Source organism: Caretta caretta, chromosome 13 (genome assembly GCF_965140235.1).
Source record: "Caretta caretta isolate rCarCar2 chromosome 13, rCarCar1.hap1, whole genome shotgun sequence".
In the NCBI taxonomy this organism is placed as follows: domain Eukaryota; kingdom Metazoa; phylum Chordata; order Testudines; family Cheloniidae; genus Caretta; species Caretta caretta.
The window spans coordinates 24,202,045-24,225,158 of record NC_134218.1 but is presented as its reverse complement, the minus strand read 5'-3'; the positions used below and the strand labels follow the sequence as shown (position 1 = coordinate 24,225,158).

General features: G+C 42.8%; 1 protein-coding gene across 9 annotated transcripts in view; it reads right to left on the bottom strand.

Moving 5' to 3' along the window:
* The window catches only part of PTPRT (protein tyrosine phosphatase receptor type T), a 740,387-nt gene that overhangs the window by 212,359 nt on the left and 504,914 nt on the right, over positions 1 to 23,114 (bottom strand). For all 9 annotated transcript variants that reach the window (XM_048819787.2, XM_075118814.1, XM_075118815.1 and 6 more), the window contains exon 9: positions 22,218 to 22,327. In XM_048819787.2, the coding sequence (XP_048675744.1) occupies positions 22,218 to 22,327 (110 nt within the window). The remainder of the gene's footprint in view (positions 1 to 22,217; positions 22,328 to 23,114) is intronic.

Below are 23,114 nucleotides of genomic sequence, written 5' to 3'. Positions count from 1 at the left end.
AGGCAAGCCTACCAGAAAACCAGAGAGGCGAATGGCCGCTCCGGGTCACAGCCCCAAACATGTCGCTTCTATGATGAGCTGCATGCCATTTTAGGGGGTTCAGCCACCACTACCCCAGCTGTGTTGTTTGACTCCTTCAATGGAGATGGAGGCAACACGGAAGCAGGTTTTGGGGATGAGGAAGATGATGATGATGATTAGGTTGTAGATAGTTCACAGCAAGCAAGCGGAGAAACCGGTTTTCCCGACAGCCAGGAACTGTTTCTCACCCTGGACCTGGAGCCAGTACCCCCCAAACCCACCAAAGGCTGCCTCCCAGACCAGCCAGATGGAGAAGGGACCTCTGGTGCGTGTACCTTTTAAAATACTATACATGGTTTAAAAGCAAGCATATTTCATGATTAATTTGCCCTGGCATTCATGGTTCTCCTGTATATACTCCCAAAGCCTTTGCAAAAGGTTTCTGGGGAGGGCAGCCTTATTCCATCCACCATGGTAGGACACTTTACCACACCAGGCCAGTAGCGCATACTCGGGAATCATTGTAAAACAAAGCATTGCAGTGTATGTTTGCTGGCATTCAAACAACGTCCGTTCTTTATCTCTCTGTGTTATCCTCAGGAGAGTGATATCATTCATGGTCATCTGGTTGAAATAGGGTGCTTTTCTTAAGGGGACATTCAGAGGTGCCTGTTCCTGCTGGGCTGTTTGCCTGTGGCTGAACAGAAATGTTCCCTGCTGTTAGCTATGGGAAAGGGGGTGGGGGGAGGGGCTAGCCACGTGCAGGGGGGAGGCAAAATGCGACCTTGGAACGAAAGCACATGTGCTATGTATGTAATGTTAACAGCAAGGTTTACCCTGAAAGAGTGTAGCCATTGTTTTATAAAATGTGTCTTTTTAAATACCGCTGTCCCTTTTTTTTTCTTCACCAGCTGCATGTGTTTCAATGATCACAGGATCTTCTCCTTCCCAGAGGCTAGTGAAGATTAGAAAGAAAAAAAAACACACTCGTGATGAAATGTTCTCTGAGCTCATGCTATCCTCCCACACTGACAGAGCACAGATGAATGACTGGAGGCAAACAATGTCAGAGTGCAGGAAAGCACAAAATGACTGGGAGGAGAGGTGGCGGGCTGAAGAGAGTAAGTGGCGGGCTGAAGACAGGGCTGAAGCTCAAATGTGGCGGCAGTGTAATGAGAGGAGGCAGGATTCAATGCCGAGGCTGCTGGAGGATCAAACCAGTATGCTCCAGTGTATGGTTGAGCTGCAGCAAAGGCAGATGGAGCACAGACTGCCACTACAGCCCCTGTGTAACCAACCACTCTCCTCCCCAAGTTCCATAGCCTCCTCACTCAGATGTCCAAGAACGCGGTTGGGGGGACCTCCAGCCAACCAGCCACTCCACCACAGAGGATTGCCCAAAAAACAGAAGGCTGGCATTCAATAAATTTTAAAGTTGTAAACTTTTAAAGTGCTGTGTGGCATTTTCCTTCCCTCCTCCACCACCCCTCCTGGGCTACCTTAGTAGTCATCCCCCTATTTGTGTGATGAATGAATAAAGAATGCATGAATGTGAAGCAATAATGACTTTATTGCCTCTGCAAGCGGTGATCGAAGGGAGGAGGGGAGGGTGGTTAGCTTACAGGGAAGTAGAGTGAACCAAGGGGCGGGGGGTTTCATCAAGGAGAAACAAACAGAACTTTCACACCGTAGCCTGGCCAGTCATGAAACTGGTTTTCAAAGCTTCTCTGATGCGTACCGCGCCCTCCTGTGCTCTTCTAACCGCCCTGGTGTCTGGCTGTGCATAACCAGCAGCCAGGCGATATGCCTCAACCTCCCACCCCACCATAAACACCTCCCCCTTACTTTCACAGATATTGTGGAGCGCACAGCAAGCAGTAATAACAGTGGGAATATTGGTTTCGCTGAGGTCTAAGCGAGTCAGTAAACTGCGCCAGCGCGCCTTTAAACGTCCAAATGCACATTCTACCACCATTCTGCACTTGCTCAGCCTGTAGTTGAACAGCTCCTGACCACTGTCTAGGCTGCCTGTGTATGGCTTCATGAGCCATGGCATTAAGGGGTAGGCTGGGTCCCCAAGGATACATATAGGCATTTCAACATCCCCAACAGTTATTTTCTGGTCTGGGAATAAAGTCCCTTCCTGCAGCTTTTGAAACAGACCAGAGTTCCTGAAGATGCGAGAGTCATGTACCTTGCCTGGCCATCCCACGTTGATGTTGGTGAAACATCCCTTGTGATCCACCAGAGCTTGCAGCACTATTGAAAAGTACCCCTTGAGGTTTATGTACTTGCCGGCTTGGTGCTTCGGTGCTAAGATAGGGATATGGGTTCCGTCTATGGCCCCACCACAGTTAGGGAATCCCATTGCAGCAAAGCCATCCACTATGACCTGCACATTTTCCAGGGTCACTACCCTTGATATCAGCAGATCTTTGATTGTGTGGGCTACTTGCATCACAGCAGCCCCCACAGTAGATTTGCCCACTCCAAATATGATTCCCGACTGACCGGTAGCTGTCTGGCATTGCAAGCTTCCACAGGGCTATCGCCACTTGCTTCTCAACTGTGAGGGCTGCTCTCATCTTGGTATTCATGCCCTTCAGGGCAGGGGAAAGCAAGTCACAAAGTTCCATGAAAGTGCCCTTACGCATGCGAAAGTTTTGCAGTCACTGGGAGTCGTCCCAGACGTGCAACACTATGTGGTCCCACCAGTCTGTGCTTGTTTCCCGAGCCCAGAATCGGCATTCCACAGCATGAACCTGCCCCATTAGCACCATGATGCATGCATTGGCAGGGCCCATGCTTTCAGAGAAATCTGTGTCCATGTTCTGATCACTCACGTGACCACGCTGACGTCGCCTCCTCTCCCGGTATCGCTCTGCCAGGTTCTGGTGCTGCATATACTGCTGGATAATGCGTGTGGTGTTTAATGTGCTCCTAATTGCCAAAGTGAGCTGAGCGGCCTCCGTGCTTGCGTTGATATGGCGTCCACACAGAAAAAAGGCGCGGAACGATTGTCTGCCGTTGCTCTGACGGAGGAAGGGGCGACTGATGACATGGCTTACAGGGAATTGAAATCAACAAAGGGGGTGGCTTTACATCAAGGAGCATTTCAGGCAGGACTTCACGGAGGGTTCCAATAAGAAATGGTGCACCTAAGTAATTGTTCTTATTGGAACAAGCAGGTTGGTCTGGCCTCTGATTGATACATGGCTAGATTTATCTCGCTGCACCTTCTCTGTGAGTGACTGCAGTGGCTGCTCGTCAGAAGATGGTACAATAGGACTGCTAGCCATCCTCATCTCTTGCCTGCCCGGCAGAAGATGGTACAATAGGACTGCTAGCAATCCGTATCGCCTGCCTGCTCACCATAAGATGGTTAAATAGGACTGACTGAAGGACTAAAGAGAATGACCTGGTCAAGTCACTTCTAATGTAGTCCCTGCACCCATGTCTGCCCAGGCGCTCCTGGCCGACGTGGCCAGGAGCACCTCGGACGTGATGATGATGGCTACAAGTCCCACTGTACTGTCTGCTGCCACAAGGCAATGGGTTGCTGCTGCTGTGTAGCAATGCAGTACCACGTCTGCCAGCACCCAGGAGACATATGGTGACAGTTACCTGAGAGGGCTCCATGCATGCCGTGGTATGGCGTCTGCACAGGTAACTCAAGAAAAAAGGAACGCGATTGTCTGCTGCTGCTTTCACGGAGGGAGGGAGGGAACGGGGGCCTGATGATATGTACCCAGAACCACCCGCGACAATGTTTTTGCCCCATTAGGCATTGGGATCTCAACCCAGAATTCCAATGGGCAGCGGAGACTGCGGGAACTGTGGGATAGCTACCCACAGTGCAACACTCCGGAAGTCAACGCTTGCCTCGGTACTGTGGAAGCGCTCCGTCAAGTTAATGCACTTACTGCACTTAGAACATTTTCTGTGGGGACACACACACTCGAATATATAAAAATGATTTCTAAAAAACTGACTTCTATAAATTCGACCTAATTTCGTAGTGTAGACATACCCTAAGGGAGATGGGGGCTGCAGACTGGGAACAGCTGGGCAAAGAGACTGGAAATGGAAGGCGGGGGTTGAGGAAACTGGGACTTCAAGCATGTCAGTCTCATGCACTGAATGAGGCAGGAGTCCCATGGGAAAAAATAGTATGTTATGTAATTAAAGACTGTGCCACAATGTGGAGACACATGGTGGCTGAGGCAATATCTTTATAGGACGAACTTCTGTTGGTGAGAGAGACAAGCTTTCGAGCCACACAGACCTGAAGAAGAGCTCTGTGTGCTTGAAAGCTTCTCTCTCATATCAGTGAAATTGGTCCAATAAAAGATATTACTTCATCCACCCCGTGTGTCTAATATCTTGGGACTGACATGGATACACTGCATGTACCATAATATACGCATATAAGAGGATCAATAAAATTAAGGAAACTCAATTCTGGCAGTTCCTGAACTGAGTTTTTACTTTGCAACCATAATAATGTTCTTTTAATGCAGTAGTGTTGTATGATGCGACTCCATTAGTCTGTTCTTTCTAGTGTTTCTTTAATGGCTGAACCCTCACAGGGATGTCTGCCTTCAGAGCTGGTAGTTCCTTGGTGGACCTGCCTGCTTTTTCTGATTGCTGCCTCTCTCTCCTCTTCCCAGTGTCCCCAAGTGAGCTGTAGCTCACGAAAGCTCATGCTCAAATAAATTGGTTAGTCTCTAAGGTGCCACAAGCACTCCTTTTCTTTTTGCGAATACAGACTAACACGGCTGTTACTCTGAAACCTGGATGCAACAGGCCTTCCCCTCACTGGTAGTAGAGTTTTGGTCCTTTGTCCCATCAGTGCCTATAGTGGAAGGTTTTGGCACCCCTGTGATGAGCTATGTTAACAAGAGTTCTGAAATCAGAAGAAACAGCCTTGTGTATCACTCTCTTGGCTGTTTTCACAGCTGACTCCACCTGACTATTACTTTGTGGGTATGCTGGGGAGGAAGTGTAGTGGTCAAACTGCCATTTGCATACACATTCTTTGAATTCTTCCAAGACAAACTGGGGTTCATTGTGTGTAAATACTGTGCCTGGAATGCCTTATCTCACAAAGTGAGTTTGCAGTGACTTGCTTCTTGTATTAGGCAGGGCAGTGACCTCCCAAAAGTTTGAACAGTAGTCTACTGTAATCAAGTACTACTTTTCCTTGAAGGTAAATAAGTCTATTCCCACCTTTTCCTATGATTGGGTGAGCAGTTCGCTTGATAGCTGAGTCTCCTGCTGGTGGTGGTTATCACACAACTGGCAGATGTCACACCCTTCTATCAGGGAGTGGAGTTGTGTATTTATTCCCAGCCAGTAAACACACTCTTGAGCCTAAGACAGCTGTCAATGAGGCATGTATTTTTTGCATGACATTCTTACCTAATAAGGCAAGAACCACAGCTCTCTGTCCTTGAAATGTTATTCCATCCTGCACACTTAGCTCATCTTTAATTTGAAAACATCATTCTGCTCCTACCGGTTTTGTCTTCTGACCACCCTGCAGTGGTATTGCTCTGTTGGCTGCCTGCAGTTGAGTGTCCTTTTTTGTAGCCTTTCTGATTTCCATTAGCTTTGCTATTGAAACTGGGAGATTGAATCTATTAACATGCTGCACTTTGTACTGATCCCCTTCCATGAACTCAGTGATGATGGGTCTATATGCCTTGCTCATGGTGTCAGCTAACACCAGAAATAATCTTGGACAATATCTGATCTCTTCCTGGTAGCCATGATTGTTTCTAGGGGTTTGTGGGCTGCTTGATCTGTTATTGAGTGGCCATAGGTGTACTTGATGGAGTCACTCCTTTCCAAATACCACAGACAGAAACTCTTTTTCTATTTGGGTATACCCTTGTTCAGTCTCTGACAGGGCTCTGCTGGCATAAGCAACCAGCTGTTCCTGCAGAAAAGCAGCACCCAATACTTCTCTGATGCCTCACACTGGAGTGTCAGTGGTTCTCCTGGCTGGTAGTACTTCAGGACAGGGACATTCATTATCATTTATTTCAGCATGTCAAATGTTTGCCGTTGGGGACCTGCCCAGTCTCACTCAACATCTTGCCTTGTGAGCTGATGTGTGGATTCCACTACTGCAGGCAGGTGTGGACAGAAGTTGACAGAAAATTTATCAATCCATGGGAGCTAGCATGCCTCTGACTGCCTTGATCTGTTGGGATCTGCTTTCATTCCCTCTACTGAGAGTAGATGTCCAATGTATTTCACTGCTGTTTGAGTTGCATTTTTCCTAGATTCGGCTTTATGTACTGGTCCCAGCATTGCTGTAGAAAAGCTTGCAGCTTTCTGTCAGAAAAGCTTCATGGTCTCCTTCAGCTTCTGTATCATTGCTCCCTTTCCCTACAATGAGGATATCATCTACAGTTATTGTCATCCCAGGCAGCACTTTTAGTCTTCTCTGGAACACATCTGGTGCTGGGTTTATGTCCATTGGCATGTGCGGCCATCGGTAGCAACCAAACGGTGTTGCAAAAATTGTCAGTATGCTGGACTCCTTATCCAAGTTTGTGTGCCAAAACCCATTCCTCCCAATTCTTGTAACAATTCTTGATCTGAAAACTTCTGGCAAGGTTCCACTATGTACTGCCTGCATTTGATGACATCTTATCAATGCCCAGTTCTGTGGCTTTGGGTCTATGCAGATGTATAATATGCTGGATGACTTCTGTACCACCACTATGCTACTTACCCAGGATGTACTGGGCTCTACAAGTGCTATGATATCCCAGTTCTGCAAACTTTCAGGCTCCTTGTGTGCTGATTGTATAGTGCAACTGGAATTTTCCTTCCTGGTAAGCACACAGGATCCATGGTAGGGTCTACTCGCAGCCACAACTTCGTTTGAGTCACCCATCGCCTTTGAAAACACCCCCATATGCTTTTAAGATTTTCTTCATTGTCCATGAAACTCCCTCTTATGCTTCTTGCACTGCAGCTATAACATCCTGATGCTGCATCTTTCACAGATCCCTGGCTTGTATGGCTGTATTCCCCAAACGGGATCTGTGGAGCTACCATCCATCACCACCAACTTTAGCTGGTACTGTCTTGTTAATTTTTGGGTTCATTACTATGAGGTCACATTTTCCTATGGGCTACATTATGATCTTATTGTACATTATTAGAGTGCGCCTGCTTTTGTAATGGGTATGCACAAGCCCAATTCACCCCCAGGAATCACACTGCAGGAGACCCCACTATCCAGCTGAAATTGCAGAGGATGTTTCCTTATTTACATTGTTGCATGGCTGAAGGTTGGTATTGTCCTTCATTAATTTTCTGTTCCAACAGCCTGAACCTGATTGTTCTCAGGCTCAAGGTGAGAGTTATGATGTCATCGCTGCTGTCTGATGTGTCATCCCCCTCTTGTAAAAGTCTGGATGAATCTTTCTGGAAACTTCCTCTGCTTTTGCACACTTTTCTAAAATAGTGAACCTTGCCACTTTCCTTGCAATGCTCTGCTAGTGAGGGGCACCTCTCCCTTACCCACTCATGCTATCTTCGCAGTAAATCCATCTCACTGTGGGTATGGAACCGGGGCCACCTGCTCTTCTTTGCTGTTGTCTCATAGCACATACTTCTGGGGTGCTGTGCTTCCTAAGGCTTTCATCCTCTCTCTTGAGCTTCTGCTGCATGTAGTCCCCAGCATGTAGTCCCTGTGCGTAGAAGGCAAAACCCATGGAGGGCAAGTACTAAAAGCCAGGGCAGGCTAAGCCTCCCCTGACCAAGGCCGTGGTCGCACCTACGTTCCCCCAGGTGGCCTCTCCCTCCCTTTCCCTCTATCCTGAAGCCGGCTGGGGCTACTCTGGCCACAAGTGGGAGCCAGCGGCTTGGCCCAGTGCTGGGGCCAGCCCAGCACTTGAGGGAACCAGCCAGTGCAGCTGCGGTGGGCAGGCTGGGGCTCCTCCAGCCATGGGGAGTGAGGATCTTGGGACTCCTCTGGTTGCAGATGGCAAGTGCCTCAGGTGGAAGGGGCGGGGCCGGTGGGCTAGCCTCCCCGGAGGGGATGGTTCACCCACTGCCCATTGCTGTAATATATGGATCAATCCCCTTCCCTTTGGATTGGTCTCTAGTGAAAAGCCAGTGTCACTCCACAGTTCCATTTGCTTTGGGAAGCAATAGGTTCCCAGGGCTCCTAGGACTTCTGTGAGGTGTGAGGCAGTGGTGAGATTCAGAGTACTATAGAGCTCTCAAGTAAAAGAACAGTTTTACTTTTCCGCTTGTTGTCATTTTCCTTCTCCTCCTGCATGGACAGGTCCGTGAACAGCTCAAACTCCTCCTTCCACTGAGTCCACTGAGGAGCTAGGTATGTGACTGTAAAATCCAGGGCTTGGTGGGGGAGAGGCTTCACACAGAGTTCTATGGCTCCCTCTGCTAGCTGCTGTCATTCAGAGAACTCACACCTCTGAGTGAAACTGAATGCCGGCTGAGTTGAACAAGTGGAACTTCATTAAACCCTATGCACTGCTCTGGCCATCTGGCTGAGTTCCTTCCAGCCCAACTCCACCCTGTTCCTTTGATGTCTTGTTAATAACCACCGCTCCAGAACATGGGCCCTCTGACTGCACTTCCACTGACCCTGACACAGCTGTAGAACATGGTCCTCAAAAGTAGATGCTTACCATTTTTATATTTGGCTCGGAGTAGCTACCTTTCTTTCACTTTTTAATCATTCCTTTGCTTTCCTTTGAAGTCTACTTGGAGTGAAAATAACAATCTGGAAAGGAGATATATATATATATGTGTGTGTGTGTGTGTGTGTGTGTAGCTTATTTTCAAGTTACTCAACTGCTTTATTTTTGATGATGATGTCATAGAGCAAGGCCCAAATATGAAGCTGCTCAGCAGGTTTATCAATATTACCACAGCTGCACGAGCAGACTGGTGCTTAAAAAAGATTAGATAGAAGAAATGGGATTAAGAATCAGGAAGAGAGAAACAGATACACAAAGAAGAACAAGAACTGACCAAAACTATATTCTATCCACCATAGGGAATAAATCACTGGCAGGCAGAAGTACATCAGTTTATGAATGAATAGATTAGATGCTGCCAAAGATATTTTTAAAACTGCACACTAGCACATAAATGAAGAATATAGAGCTTTCAAACATCGTCTTAAAATTCTCTTTGGCTCAGAAAGAAACATATGAGCACAATATAAAATTAAGCTCCCAAAATCATTTCACTAAAAATATTCTTTTCCGTTGCAGACCCTGGGCTAAATCTTTGCTCTTACACTGAATGTACATCACTGTAAATCCACTGGCTTCTACAGAATAATAGCAAGAGAAATTCAGAAAGATGCTTGGGCTCAGTGGCTCATGTTGAACTTTTTTTTTAAGTTTAATAATTTTAAACTTTTTAATTTTGTTTTTAAACACTACACGCCATTTATAGCCAGTCTGTGCAGTTTACCGGGTTGTCATATTTTAAACAATTGCACTGATTTAAGTTAGTTTTTCAAATCAATCAGTTGGGCATTTCAGATTTAAAAGAGCATAATTAACAAATGATTGATGAGGTGAGCATAACTGCATTTCTCTGCTTCCGAGTTATGAACATCTTCAAGTAGCAATGAGGGGAGCGTGATTAAGAATTCTATACACTGCAGTGAAGTTTGCTCAGAAGTTTTTTAAAGCTCCTATTCAGGAAACCACCCCCTAATTAGGGCATCATTAAACACTGGCTTAATTTTAAGCATGTGCTAAACCCCACTGAAGTCAGTTGGATTTACACACATGCCCTGAGTCCCTAAAGGTCTACACCGCCTCTCAGGAAAGCAAGTACACCCTCAGCATTAAGTATGTGCTTAAATGCTTTCCTGAACCAGGCAATGGCAGGGTAATGATTAAGGTAAGCCTAGCAGGTGACCTGCACCCCATGTTTCAGAGGAAGGCGAACTTCCCCCCACCCCCTATTGCCAATCTTGCCCATGGGAAAGTTCTTTCCCATCCCACATATGGCAATCAGTTAGACCCACAAGATGTGAGCAAGAACCAGCGAGCCCAAGCACCTGAGAGAGAGACTGCTTGGTGTCGCCTCAGAGCCCTGTGTCCCTGCTTCAGAGGAAAGAAATAACAAAACACATGCCCACACTCATTAGCCTTCTTTTTGCAGCAGCAGAGAAACTGATCAAGGTCCCCACTGTGTGACAAAAGAGTCTTTTTCATTTAGGCACTGGCATTTCTAGGAATTATATGAGCTTCATCGAGATAACATAATGAACATAATGGGCGAGAGTTGGGACCCCTGTGGGATTCTGCTGGAAAGGGACATTAAATTGCAAGAGCAGATGTTTATCATGTCTAAGTGTTGCTCTCAGGCTGCACCCAGAAAGCAATCTCATTAACCCCTGCCATATCTTGGGGACAGGACAGTAGGATTCTATGGCCAATAGCAACACATGCTGTAGAGAGGTCCAGAAATTTGTGTGGATTTATTGCCCTTGTCGATTGCCAAGAAAAGATCATTCATCAGTGCCACCAGCACCATCTATTTTCCAAGTTCTGGCCTGAAGCCTGACTAGGAGGGGTCCAGGATATTGGCAGTGTCTAACCAATCTGATTCCTGAGAGCTCACTAACCATTACATTCAGCAGCCAGACAGTAAATAATTTATTTTCAACAGCCCAGCCCTTCCTTGATGCAATTCTGCAGGTGAAACAGTTAACTACAAGGCAAATTTACGTGCACATATTCACAAAGCTTATCTTAAGTGCAATTCAGAGGATAAAGCAGTCATCTTTGGAGCTGACATAGCTGCAAATGTAAGTAGACTACACGTCTGCAAATATTCACAGCCAGTCTGCATTATTAAGGCCTTCATAGCAAGATTAAGTATAACATACTCTTCATATAACTGAATTTGATGGACTCAAACAGAATAATATATCACAGTCCAAGATGCGACACATACATATCTAATGTCAAAGCAAAACATTGTATGTATTAGAAGAATAGTATGTTGGCATACGAAGACTGCATTGTAATACATAAATACAAGTGGTTAGATTTAAGGTTGTACATACCATGTTTAACTGATTTCCTGTGGATTTCCGATGCTGAACTATATATCTTTCATTCTCTTGCTGCTAAGCTAAGTTAGCCACCCAGGTACGTACAGCATAAACTTCCTTCAATGAACACTCAGTATGTTCAGTGAGAAAGTTTCATACAAAGTGTATCTCACATGCACAGAATATAACAGCGACCATAACTTGATCAAATTAAAAGAGATTTTCACGGGAACATCCAAAACCACTTCCCTACTGAGGTTTTATTTCTGACCATTTTTATCTTTCTATAATTTCGACTGTAGAGCAGCACACAAAATAGTTGCAAAGTTTTATTTTATTTTATGAGGGGAATGAACATTAATTGCTTTCCTCAACCAAAAATGATTAAACTAATTTCCCCCTCAAATTTTCCAGGGAAAAAACGTCTTACAAAACTTGGCCTGGAAAAATGTCAGCCTAAAATGATGACGTTCCAAAAAGTGATGAATGGTTGAAAATCAGGAAACATAAATGCATGCATAATCATGAATTTGATCCCCTGGTTGTGGCTAAAACACCAGCTAATAACAGAAATGTAGGGCTGGAAGGGACCTTGAGAAGTCATCAAGTCAAGCCCTCCTGCACTGAGGCAGGATCAAGTAAACCTAGACCATCCCTGGCAGGTGTTTGTCCAACCTGTTCTTAAAAACCTCTAAAGATGGGGATTCCACAACCCCCCTTGACAATCTATTCCAGTGCTTCCTCTCCTTGGACCATTTACCTTGTGGTGGAGAGGATTGTATGTCCCACTGACACTCAGAACCATGTCGTCTGGAGTCTTGTACTCTTGGTAGGACCACCTTTGGCGAAAAGGTCTGAGGTGAGGTTCCAGACGAAGCACGGTCCAAATTTTACAAGACAGGCTATCATAAGTAACAGTAGACGACGCTACCTGCGATTCTTGACGAGAGTGGATAGCTACACCTGGCTCCCACCGGAAAGTCCTCTGTGGCAGACCAGGTGACCAAGCAGATATGCTCATCTCCCCGGCTGTGAAGATGGATGGTAAGAGCTGTGTGAATAGCCTAGGAAATCAGTTTGGGTGCAGTAGGACCTGATGGCCCATCCATTGCATCCAGACTTGTCTCCAGGCATCTCAACATTGTCATGCCACTGGATTTAGACAGGCCTGGACGACTGACTGAAGGTAACTCTGCATAACTTTCCCTCACTTCAATACAATTCATGTGCTAGTCATGACATCAAGTGATGTCATGGTCATCTTCGAACCCGAAGTGCTTAACTACCATTAAAGTTAGAAAGTTTTTCCTAATATTTAACCTAAATCTCTCTTGCTGCAGATTTTCATGGGAACATCCAAAAACACTTCCCCACTGAGGTTCTATTTCTGACAACTTTAATCTTTCTACAATTTCAACTATAGAGCAGCACACAAAATGATTGCTATTTTTTATTTATTATTTGATTTTATTTTATGAGGGGAATGAGAAATAATTGCTTTCCTCAACCAAAAATTATGAAACTATTTTCCCCCTCAAGTTTTCCAGGGAAAAACAAGTGTTCCAGGATTTGTTGCCCTACCTTTAGTAGACATGGAGAACAGTTGACCACGGTCCTCTTTTATTAACAGACATCAACTTATTTGAAGACTGTTATCAGGTACCCCCTCAGTCTTCTTTTCTCAAGATTAAACATACCCAGAGTATTTTTTAACCTTTCTTCACAGATCAGGTTTTCTAAACCTCTCATCATTTTTGTTGCTCTCCTCTGGAATCCAATTTGTCTGTGTGTCCTAAAGTGTGGCCCCCAGAACTGGATACAGTACACCTACTGAGGCCTCACCAGTGCCAAGTAGAGTGGGAAAATTAGTTCCCCCATCTTATATACAACACTTCTGTTAATACACCCCAGGATGACATTAGCCTATTTTGCAACTGCATCACATTGCTGACTCTTATTCAATTTGTGATTCACTATAACCCCCAGATCTTTTTCTACAGTACTACCACCTAGCCAGTTATTCTCCAATTTAGATTGTGCATTTGATTTTTCCTTCCTAAGTGAAGTATTTTACCTTTATCTTTATTGAATTTCATCTTGTTGAATTCAGACCAATTCTCCAATTCATCAAGGTCATTTTGAATTAGAATCCTGTCCTCCAAACTGCTTGCACCACCCCACCCAGCTTGGTGTCATCCACAAATTTTATAAACATACTCTCTACTCCATTACCCAAGTAATTAATGAAAATATTGAAGAGTGTTGGACCCAGGACTGACCCCTGCTGGACCTCACTAAGTACTTTCTCCCAATTTGACAATGTGTGATAACTAATCTTTGAGAATGGTCTTTCAACCAGTTGTGCACTGACCCTATAGTAATTTTATCTAGATCACATTTCCCTCATTTGCTTATGAGAATATCACATGGGACTGTGTCAAAAGCCTTACCAAAAAATCAAGATATATGTCTACTGCTTCCCCGCATCCACTAGGCCAATAACTCTGTCAAAAAAGGAAATTAGGTTGGTTTGGTATGATTTGTTCTTGACAAATCCCTGCTGGCTATTTCTTATAGCCCAAGTATCCTATAGATGCTTACAAACTGATTGTTTAATAAATTTGTTCCATTATCTTTCCAGGTCTTGAAATTAGGCTGACCTGTGTATAATACCCTGGGTCCTCTTTCTTCTCCTTTTTAAAGACAGATACTATGTTTGCCCTTCTCCAATCCTCTGGGACCTCATCGATCCTCCATGAGCTGTTGAAGATAATTGCTAATAGTTCCAAGATTGCTTCAGCTAGTTTCTTAAGGATGAATTTCATTAGGCCCTGCCAACTTGAATACATCTAACTTATCTAAATAGTCTTTAACTGTTGCTTCCTTGTTTTAGTTTGAGTTCTTTCCCCCTTGTTAATATTAATTGTGTTGAGTATCTGGACACCATTAACCTTCAAAAATAGGCATTAATTGCCCCAATCTTCTTGATATTGTCTGTTATTAGTTCTCCTTCCCTGTTAAGTAGAGAACCTATACTTTCCTTCATCTTTCTCTTGCTCATAATGTAATTAAAGAACCTCTTTCTTATTGCCTTTTATGTACCTTGTAAGGTGGAACTCATTTTGTGCCTTAGCCTTTTTGTCCCTACAAGCTTAGGTTATTCTTTTGTATTCCTCATTAGCAATTCATCCATATTTCCCCCTTTTTGTAGGATTCCTTTTTGATTTTCAGGTCATTAAAGAGCTCCTGACAGAGCCCTATTGACCTCTTACTATTCTTCCTATCTTTCCTTCACATCAGGATAGTTTCCAGTTGTGCCTTTAATATTGTCTCCTTGAGAAATTGCCAGACCTCCTGCATTCCCTTTTCCCCTAAATTTTCTTTCTATGGGACTTTAACAAACTCAAAGAATGGGTAGGTAAAGTCTGCTTTTTAAAATTCCACTGTTCTTATTCTACTGCTCTCATGCTTTGTATTATAATGCGTTGTGGTTTCAAGGGCTCAACTTGGGAGGAATTTAGTCCTACCCTATTTTAAATCCAGGAAATACATCCCACAACCATTGGCCTGATATATGACCTTCTAATTCAGTGGCTTTTTTCATGTAACTACCTCTCCTGCAGAGAAAAACTGAGCAAAGTGACTGAGGAGAAATGGAGCATTGACAATTTAAGAGATGATGGAAGGCAGATCACAATTTTACAAGACAAACAAAAAGATCTGTAACCTCTGAAGTGCAATTTGAACTCAAATCCACTGGGATTAGAGAAACTAGACTCCACACATCCCATTAAAGCGTTTCAAATAGTCTGAAAGCCCCTTACACTTTTATTCCAGGCATTCTAATACAAAAGATTTGATGCATTTGAAAACTGTGACTAAGAAAGCTGAATAGTTAGAAGCTACAAATTCATTTTTTCCCTAAGATACACTACCTATAGAGGACTTGATAATAAATTAAGAACATATGTCATGAAAAGAATACACCTTGTAGTGTTTTAAGAGACAGTTTGTTACTTAGACAATGTGTCTAGGTATGGCTCAGTGGATGGACCTTTCCAATATGAGAATTTTTTTGATTTTTTTTTAGCTGAGCAGATGAATATACTGTAGATACTGTTTAAATGCTTCTAGGATTTAAATGCCTCATAAAAATGCCTTCCATCTTCAGTCAAGTAACACAAGGAGTATTTCACACAGAGGATTGCTGGGTGTTTCTTCTTCTTTCCCTCCTTGACCACCTAGGAAGTACTGTGAACCTCTAAAATCAACAATTCCCAGAAGACCATTATACACAAAGGGAACACTTTTCAAAGTTGGGTGCCAAAATTGCTGTACTTGGAAGTTTCAATAGGCATTTAGATAGCCTAAAAAGAATAACTGGATGCATAGGTGCTTGATTTTAGGGTACCAAAGTTCAGAAATTGGACTCAAGCCTGTAAAAAATACTTGGGTCCGTGTGTGTGCACTATTTATTACAACTTGGACTGTCTAACAAGTGGCTGAGATAAAGGTATAGCCTAAAGAAAAAAAAAAAAAAAAACTCTAGCACAAAACTGATCAGTGAACTTGATTCAGATCTTATGTCTCTGTGATCCACAACAGCATAAGCCTTTGTATTGTGTCATGCTGGATGGATGGTGTCACTTATTTAGGGCAACAGTGATGTTTATATACAAATTCCTACACAATCTTTGCAGTGATGCTTCCACGCTGTATAGAAACTATTATATTATTGGCTTAATCACAATGAGTTTGATTCTTAACATGCATTTTAAGCTTCCAATATATAGTAAAGCAGCTTTCATGGGACTGGTAAAATTACTGAACAGCTGTGCTGCTTTTAAACAGGGGGAGGGAGGGAGGGAGGGAAGGAGTCCTTAAAGCAATTGTATTAGATCTTGCCCATCACAAGAAGTTAAGAGAGACAGCTGTAATGCGACCTCTTTTATTAATGTCACATTCACACACCTCTCTATAAAGTTGTTCTTACCTAACCAATATACCAGCAGAATCCATGATTCTTCTTGTTTGCCTAAACACTTGCTTGAAAACCTATCCATCTGCCTGTCTGTTATGTGCACCTGTATACCTAGCTACCTGTTAACCCAGCTATAGAGCTGTTGATCTTAATCTCCATTCTGTTATTTACTTTTATATCAATCTGTGCATCTCCCCTATGGTTTATCATATATCAGCACCTACCATTATTCACATGCTCATTATATTAACTGCCTACCCGCTCACCCATTCACCCATTACCACCCTTCACTAACTTGTGTAAGATATACTATAATGTCTCTGCCTCTCTCTCCACATAACTGGTGTCTTAATATTTTCAACATCCTGTTGATCATAATTTCAATCCTGAGCTATCCCTACTGTCTTGGATAGGAGCTTTCTGCTCCCTGAGAATAGAATCTAGTTGCATTCTGATTTGTAGATCTGTAGGGTTCTTTCTTTAAAATCCGGCTGTGTCTGTATCCAGTGAAAGAATTCTCAAACCTATTGTATTTTTTTCTAAAGTCAGTCTTAAAAGCAAGGCTGTAGCTGTGTGTTATTTAACATTCAATGCCAGACCCCAAGAGCAATATGAAGGATAAATGTCAATCAGTTGCGACTTGAATAGTCAAAGAGGCTCATTATGGTCCTTTCATTCTTTTTAAGCTCTTTCGAGTTATACATAATCATTACAAACTTTGTGATTTTTGACTGCTAACAAATTGCTTACTGAAGATTTCGCTGCTGAATTTTAACCCAATTCTTCATGTGAAATCTGCATGTGCAAATTGCGATGGCAATTTGTGAGATGTGGACTCCTGTCTGCCAGATAATTGTGAGAATAATAGAGAGGCTTAATGTGAAAAATCTGCCTGGAGGTAAAGTAAATGGAATGTTAGTGGGCTACCCAGCTTATTTATGTAGAGGTATTTTGGGCACCTAGGAACAGCAAATTTAATGCAAGATGTAAACACAATAGGCCAAAACCACAGATAATGGGTAAGCAGAGTAGGCAAAAGTAACTTTAATGGTGTGTCAGGCAGGCTCTAACTAAGCATAAGAGAATCTAAGTTACAATACCTTACACAATACCTGTGTATTTGGTCCGTTATTTCCAGAAGTGAAGCTGACTTTGACTTCATTGACTCATTCATAAAATGCATTTCCTGGACCCTAACTCTGCAGGAGTTTTCTTTTAACAAAACTGGTAGATGCCTCTGCTTTAGGAGTAGTTGTATCCCATTGACAAACGAAGTAACAAATGTGAAGTTGCTAGACTGCTGCAAATAGGTTAGATCGTTATTGAATCTCAAATCCACATCAGCTGATACAGTAACATCACTTCCGAAGATGCAATTTTTAGGAAAGGTGCTTCTTGTTCTTAAAAACACTACCCCTCTGGTTCATAGATTAGGGGTGTTTTCTTTATTGGCAGTATTTCTTTAAAACCTCCCACCACTGCAATACTGCTAGTGCAGGCCACTGGTGACAGGAAACAATAGAAGTAGCATCACAGACCAGCCACTGACATTTTAACCAAGGCGTCAGCAGAATCCACTGAGAACAGGTCAAGACAATGTTTTGGTAAAGATGCCTGAACTCTGCCTAAGATAAAACTTCATCTGTTGCTACTATTGATGGAACTACACTAGTGCTACAGTCATGATGTGAAATTTGAAGAATAAATACCAGCATAGACAAAACTGATGGGTAATAACTACCCATATAGCTGAATTTGAGATTAAGCAGATCTATCCATTTTAGATAATGCATAGGTGAGAGGTACCTTTGCACAAAGGCACTAAACAATTAGGGAACATAGAGTTCAATTGCTATCCAATTTCCTCAGGCAGCAAGGTGAGGCATATATCCATATGTGCAAAGAACTGTGCTTTATTTAAATGGGCATTATCAAAAGGATGCATCTCCACTTTCACTCTAAACACAGAGAGCCCTGGGTTTAGATTGATCTCTTGTGTTATGGAATTCCACAACTTGAAATCTACCATTGAAAATACTCTGACCGCCTCACTAAACAAATATCTATACCACGCTGGCTCCAACTGCATCATTCATGCTGAGATTACTTGTCTTGGAGGGCTGTGTAGGATGAGGCTATCTGAGGTAATACCTCCATGTCAGTTTGCAAATTCCCCCATACCCAGTAGGAAGCATCTCGGCTGAGAGAGATGTTTGTGTGTTCCATTTTAATTCTCTGGATGTTTTAGTGCTGAAGTTTCCTCTTTATTGAAGAGAATAGAGGAACGGGAACAGTTGGAATTCACCCTGACCCCCCTACTGGTGCAGCCATCAAATGTGCACTGAGTCATAATCAGGAAGGGAAATTTGTGTATGCACACCTCCAATGAGATTCAAGAAATGATCTGACTTAAGAGGCAAAGTCACTGTTATGATGTATCACTGCTCTCTACGCAGTCGCTCAGTCAGAAAAGCACCCCAGATTAATAAGGTCCTTTCAATGAGCTGTGCCCACAGGCAATGTTTAGCAGCAAGTCTCTAAGAATTAAAAGGAGGAGTTTTTTTTTTTAAATCATTTACACTCCCCAATTTATTTTTATATTCACTTTCCTATAGGTCATTTGTGTTCTCAGAAAATAATTAATTTGCAATTTATACCATCCAGGCCAGTTCCTAAGCAGCATAAACAAGGGCTGTTATATAATATGTTATCTGTGTGCATGTAAGACCTTTCAAAACATGTGCATTTGGAGCTCATAAAAAGGGGATAATAGTACTGGCTAGAGTCTACACAGGTGAGGTGCATAGAGCTACAGTCTAGACAGGTGAGGTGAAATCTTGCCCAGCCCCTACAGTTTGGCCAATGTGTCTCAGTTGTGATCTACAACCCTATTGCTTATTTTAGTCCATAACTTTCCCTGAATGGAGATTGTTAGTCATAGAGAATTGTGAAGGAGTTTGGCAATATACACAACCCCCCGACAGAGATTAGGCTAAAGCCACCAAACTCAATTTATTTTTTTGACCCAAGTTACTTCTAAAAATCAGGTTTCCAGATGTGAAAGGCTTAGTGCATTAACCTCACTGTAACACCCAGACGTCTGAAATCTGCTTTTATTATAGAGGCATCTGGTAGCATTGCTATAGCATTGATATATTGTGGACCTGGCTGAAATGGCACACATTTATCAAGAGGAACTTCTTTCATATGCAGCCTTTTTACCGTATCAACTCAACCTACATTTTTAATAGATGCGAGGCAAGATGACATAATAGTTTATGAAACCACATTTAACCTCTGGACAGCAGACTACAGAACTTGCTTTGGCTGCAATGTAGAAGAGTTCGGTGGTCTCAAACTAGTCTTCATTTGTTCACTCTAAAAACATCCTGTTTGCCATCACTGGCACTGCCTCCCAAGGGGTCCATTAGGACGAGAGAGCAGGTGGTCTGCTGGTCAGAACTGAGGGGAAGTGGGAATGTTATGGAAGGGAAATCTGCATAGACTCCGTTGGGCTGTGTCAGAGTTTACCACCTGCATGCTTGCCCCCAAAATAACTGTGTGCGCGCTTCCACTGCAAAAAAAGAAACCAAACTGTAAATGGTTCCCGTCCCTCCATCTCACTCCACTCTGAAGAGAGCCAGCAAGATTTTAGAGTAATAAGCAGGATAGTTCTTTGTGATACACCCCAACATAACAGATTTATTTATATAAACTATGTGCTCAACCTTTAGCTCACTCAGCATCCTGCCTCAGAAATGGAGACCACCGTTGTTCTTTGCAACCCTACCAATGGTTTTACATCCATTTAGGCCTTCAAAAGCTACCTTTGCAAGGAAAGAGGCTTTACGCTCTTTTTTAAAGTGAGAGCTAGGACACCACCCTACATTTCTAGTTTCCCAAAAGCAGCTGGGATTGCAGCAGGGGATGTCACAGGGCTTGCAAGTCAGCTCTGGATTGTGCCTTAACAAGCCAAATGCTATTAGTACCTCCTTTTTACTGAGTACTGAATTGATTTACTGAGACTATTTTGGAAATTGTTTCTGTCTCTTGCCTTGTGGGCTCCAAAAGGTGACAGTCAGTACATTCATACATTCCAGTGCAGCATCTGCTCACAGGTTAGCCTTTTAAGTCATGAGATTGTCAGTTCAGAGTCTGTTACACAGTTGCCTCCTTTCAAATAGGTTAGGTGCACAACCTCATACCAAAGAAGATCAAAGCCTGCTCTCTCAGGCAGTGCAAAGGTCATAGAGATCTGCTCTAACAGGGCATTCCTGGATAGGAAGTGGTATAGCAACAGTGCAGTATAGTCACAAAGGGTTCAGTCCGGCCTTTATAACACAGAGCAGTTTATATGCAGCTCTAAATAATGCTAAAGGCTGCAACAGTCCCTGGCTGGTTCCAGGACTGGTAAAATGGAAAGATGGCCTACTGAAGCTCAACAAGATTCAGGAATTTGTCCCTTAATTTGCACATGTGATTAATAGGAATGAATGCACAAACTGAGCAATTGCATGTACAAATGGACAATTCTGATCATTTGCACATTTACTCCATCTGTGTGCCTAACTTTTAAAATCCATACTCTAAGTGCATCTTTCCCAGAACTTCCAGAAAAGATGTCACTGTCCAAGTAAACTGCACCTAGATTTCCCCTTCACGTCACCAAGGGCACCCATTCTCAGGATCCACCCCACCCTACGTCATCATCTCTCTTGGGTGGAAAATCATGTCTCTCCCCCTTCTGACTGAGATATTTCCAGGTTGAACAGTTCCCTGCCTTCATCATGTTATTCCCAGCAAAAGACTCTAATAATAGTATAACTTCCCTCAGTTATAACTTAGTGCACAGTTCTCTCTCAGGAAGCATATTTTATTCTTAAGGTAAACAAACTACAGGGAAAAAACATATTTAAAACAATAAAAGGAACCTACAATTATGCTAATAATCTTACCAGAGAGTAATCCCCACCTGCTACCCAATCTCCACAAGGTCAGTAAAGGTCCTTCTAACCCTTCCTTAAGGATTGGGGTCCTCTGTGGACCTCCTGATGATTTGCTGGATCAGGAAAAAAAAAAAGCCCTGAGCCTATTGAAAACCAGGCTATTTATCAAAAAATCCTCTCTTTGTCTGTTGGTCCTTGGAGAATCCAGTTTGAACTAGTATATGCAAAACTCTCCAGAGGTGGTTTCAAAAGGCTGATAACCAGAGGAATTACATTAGCATACCTACTCCTCCTAGAGAAGTTACATACAATCTCACCATAATAAACAACTGAATTTTTAATAAAATGAGTCCCAAAGGCATGAAACTCATTTCAGTAAGGTCTAAATCAATTCAGTAAGATTTCAGTAAGGTTTGTCCAAGATATTGAAGAATATTGTTATTTCTGTCATAGGTTGTCCCACTACTTAACAGATGAGGCACCATATTTCAGACTAATGGCATACATCCTTCAATAGGTTCTGTCCTCAGATTATTTGTTCCCACCCATTATGCTAGGCACAGCACAAACAAAAGACGCATATCCCCTCCCCCAACAGGTTTACCTCCTGAAGACAAAGGGTAGAGGTATACCACACAAGTGAAGCTATCAGGGTGAAGATTGTCTTATGAAGACAAAGCTAAAGCTTTGGATAACACATTTTTTTAGACATATGGATTAAACCAAATTCCATGAGGGGGCTGACAGGGTGAGAGTACTTAATAAGGAAGGTGCTTATTGGCTGCCTTTTGTGAAAACCGGAAGGAAACATATGGCAGAGAAAGGAAGTGGCTGCAGTATTCAAGATGGGAGATAACGAAAGCCTGAAAGCATTATAGCTCTAGGGACAGAAAGGAAGGAAAGTATATCTTGGAAATGGTGTAGAGCAATAAATGGCAGAATTTGTGATGACCTGGATGTGGGGCAATGGAGATAGTTAAGGGTCACATTTGGATGTGATTTAAAATGGAGCTATTTACGAGATTTCAGTGGCAGCAGCAAGGTACCATGAAGATTCTCACCTATTTTATTTAGGCCTCCTTTAAACACCTACTGAAATCTCTCAAACATCATGGCTATGCTGACCACTACACTTGCACACATATGGAACAGGTCGTCTGATAGATACTCTTTCACAGCAATCTGTTCTCCTTACCTCATAGAGTGTAATGATACCATTGGTCTCATTTGGAGGCTTCCACTGAACATAGATTTTTTCTTCAAAGGGTCCTCCTTGGATAGATTCTAGGGGAACAGGCCCAGGAACTGTAAAGGAAAAGAGTGGAAAGTCAGTAACTCTCCACAACAGTCACATGTGTACCGCCAGAGAGGCTGAAGTCTTCCAGCAATGGCTGGTGCTCTAGAGCTGAGAAAACATACACTCTGGGCCAAACGGCAAAATTTAAAAAGGTATTAGTACCCATTACTATTGGTCCATTCTTGACCTGGGGGTCCAAACACGAAAACTCAAGTACTGAATATTAACAACAAACACACACTCATGTAAAGACGCTGCTATCTTCCAATGTTTCAGTGATCCACCATACCTAGCTCCATCCACATGACAAAGGCAACTTATTGAGAGTATTTATTACAGAATCAGAGATTATAGAAGATACAAAAAGCTACTTAATGTATTACCAGCTAGTGCTCTGTTTGTATATCTGCACACACCCAGATTTCCCCATCCCCAACATGATCATGCAAGAAATTGCCTACTTCTATTACCAAGCAATTATGCATTTATAATTTTACCATTTATCACATATTCAGGTATCTATAGATATTTCCTTTTGTTATAAAATGTGTATTTTTTATTTTCCAACTTATCACATTCCTTTTACATATTAAGATAATAAAAATACATTCCTTAAATAAAAAGAAATTGAACAAGTGTGCATGATTTAACATAGCCTCAAATATAGCAACTTGTGTCATACAGCAAAATACATAGAACCTCGGAGTTACAAATACCTCAGAGGTTGTTCGAAACTCTGAAATGTTCATAACTCTCAACAAAATGTTATGGTTCTTTCAAAAGTTTACAACTGAA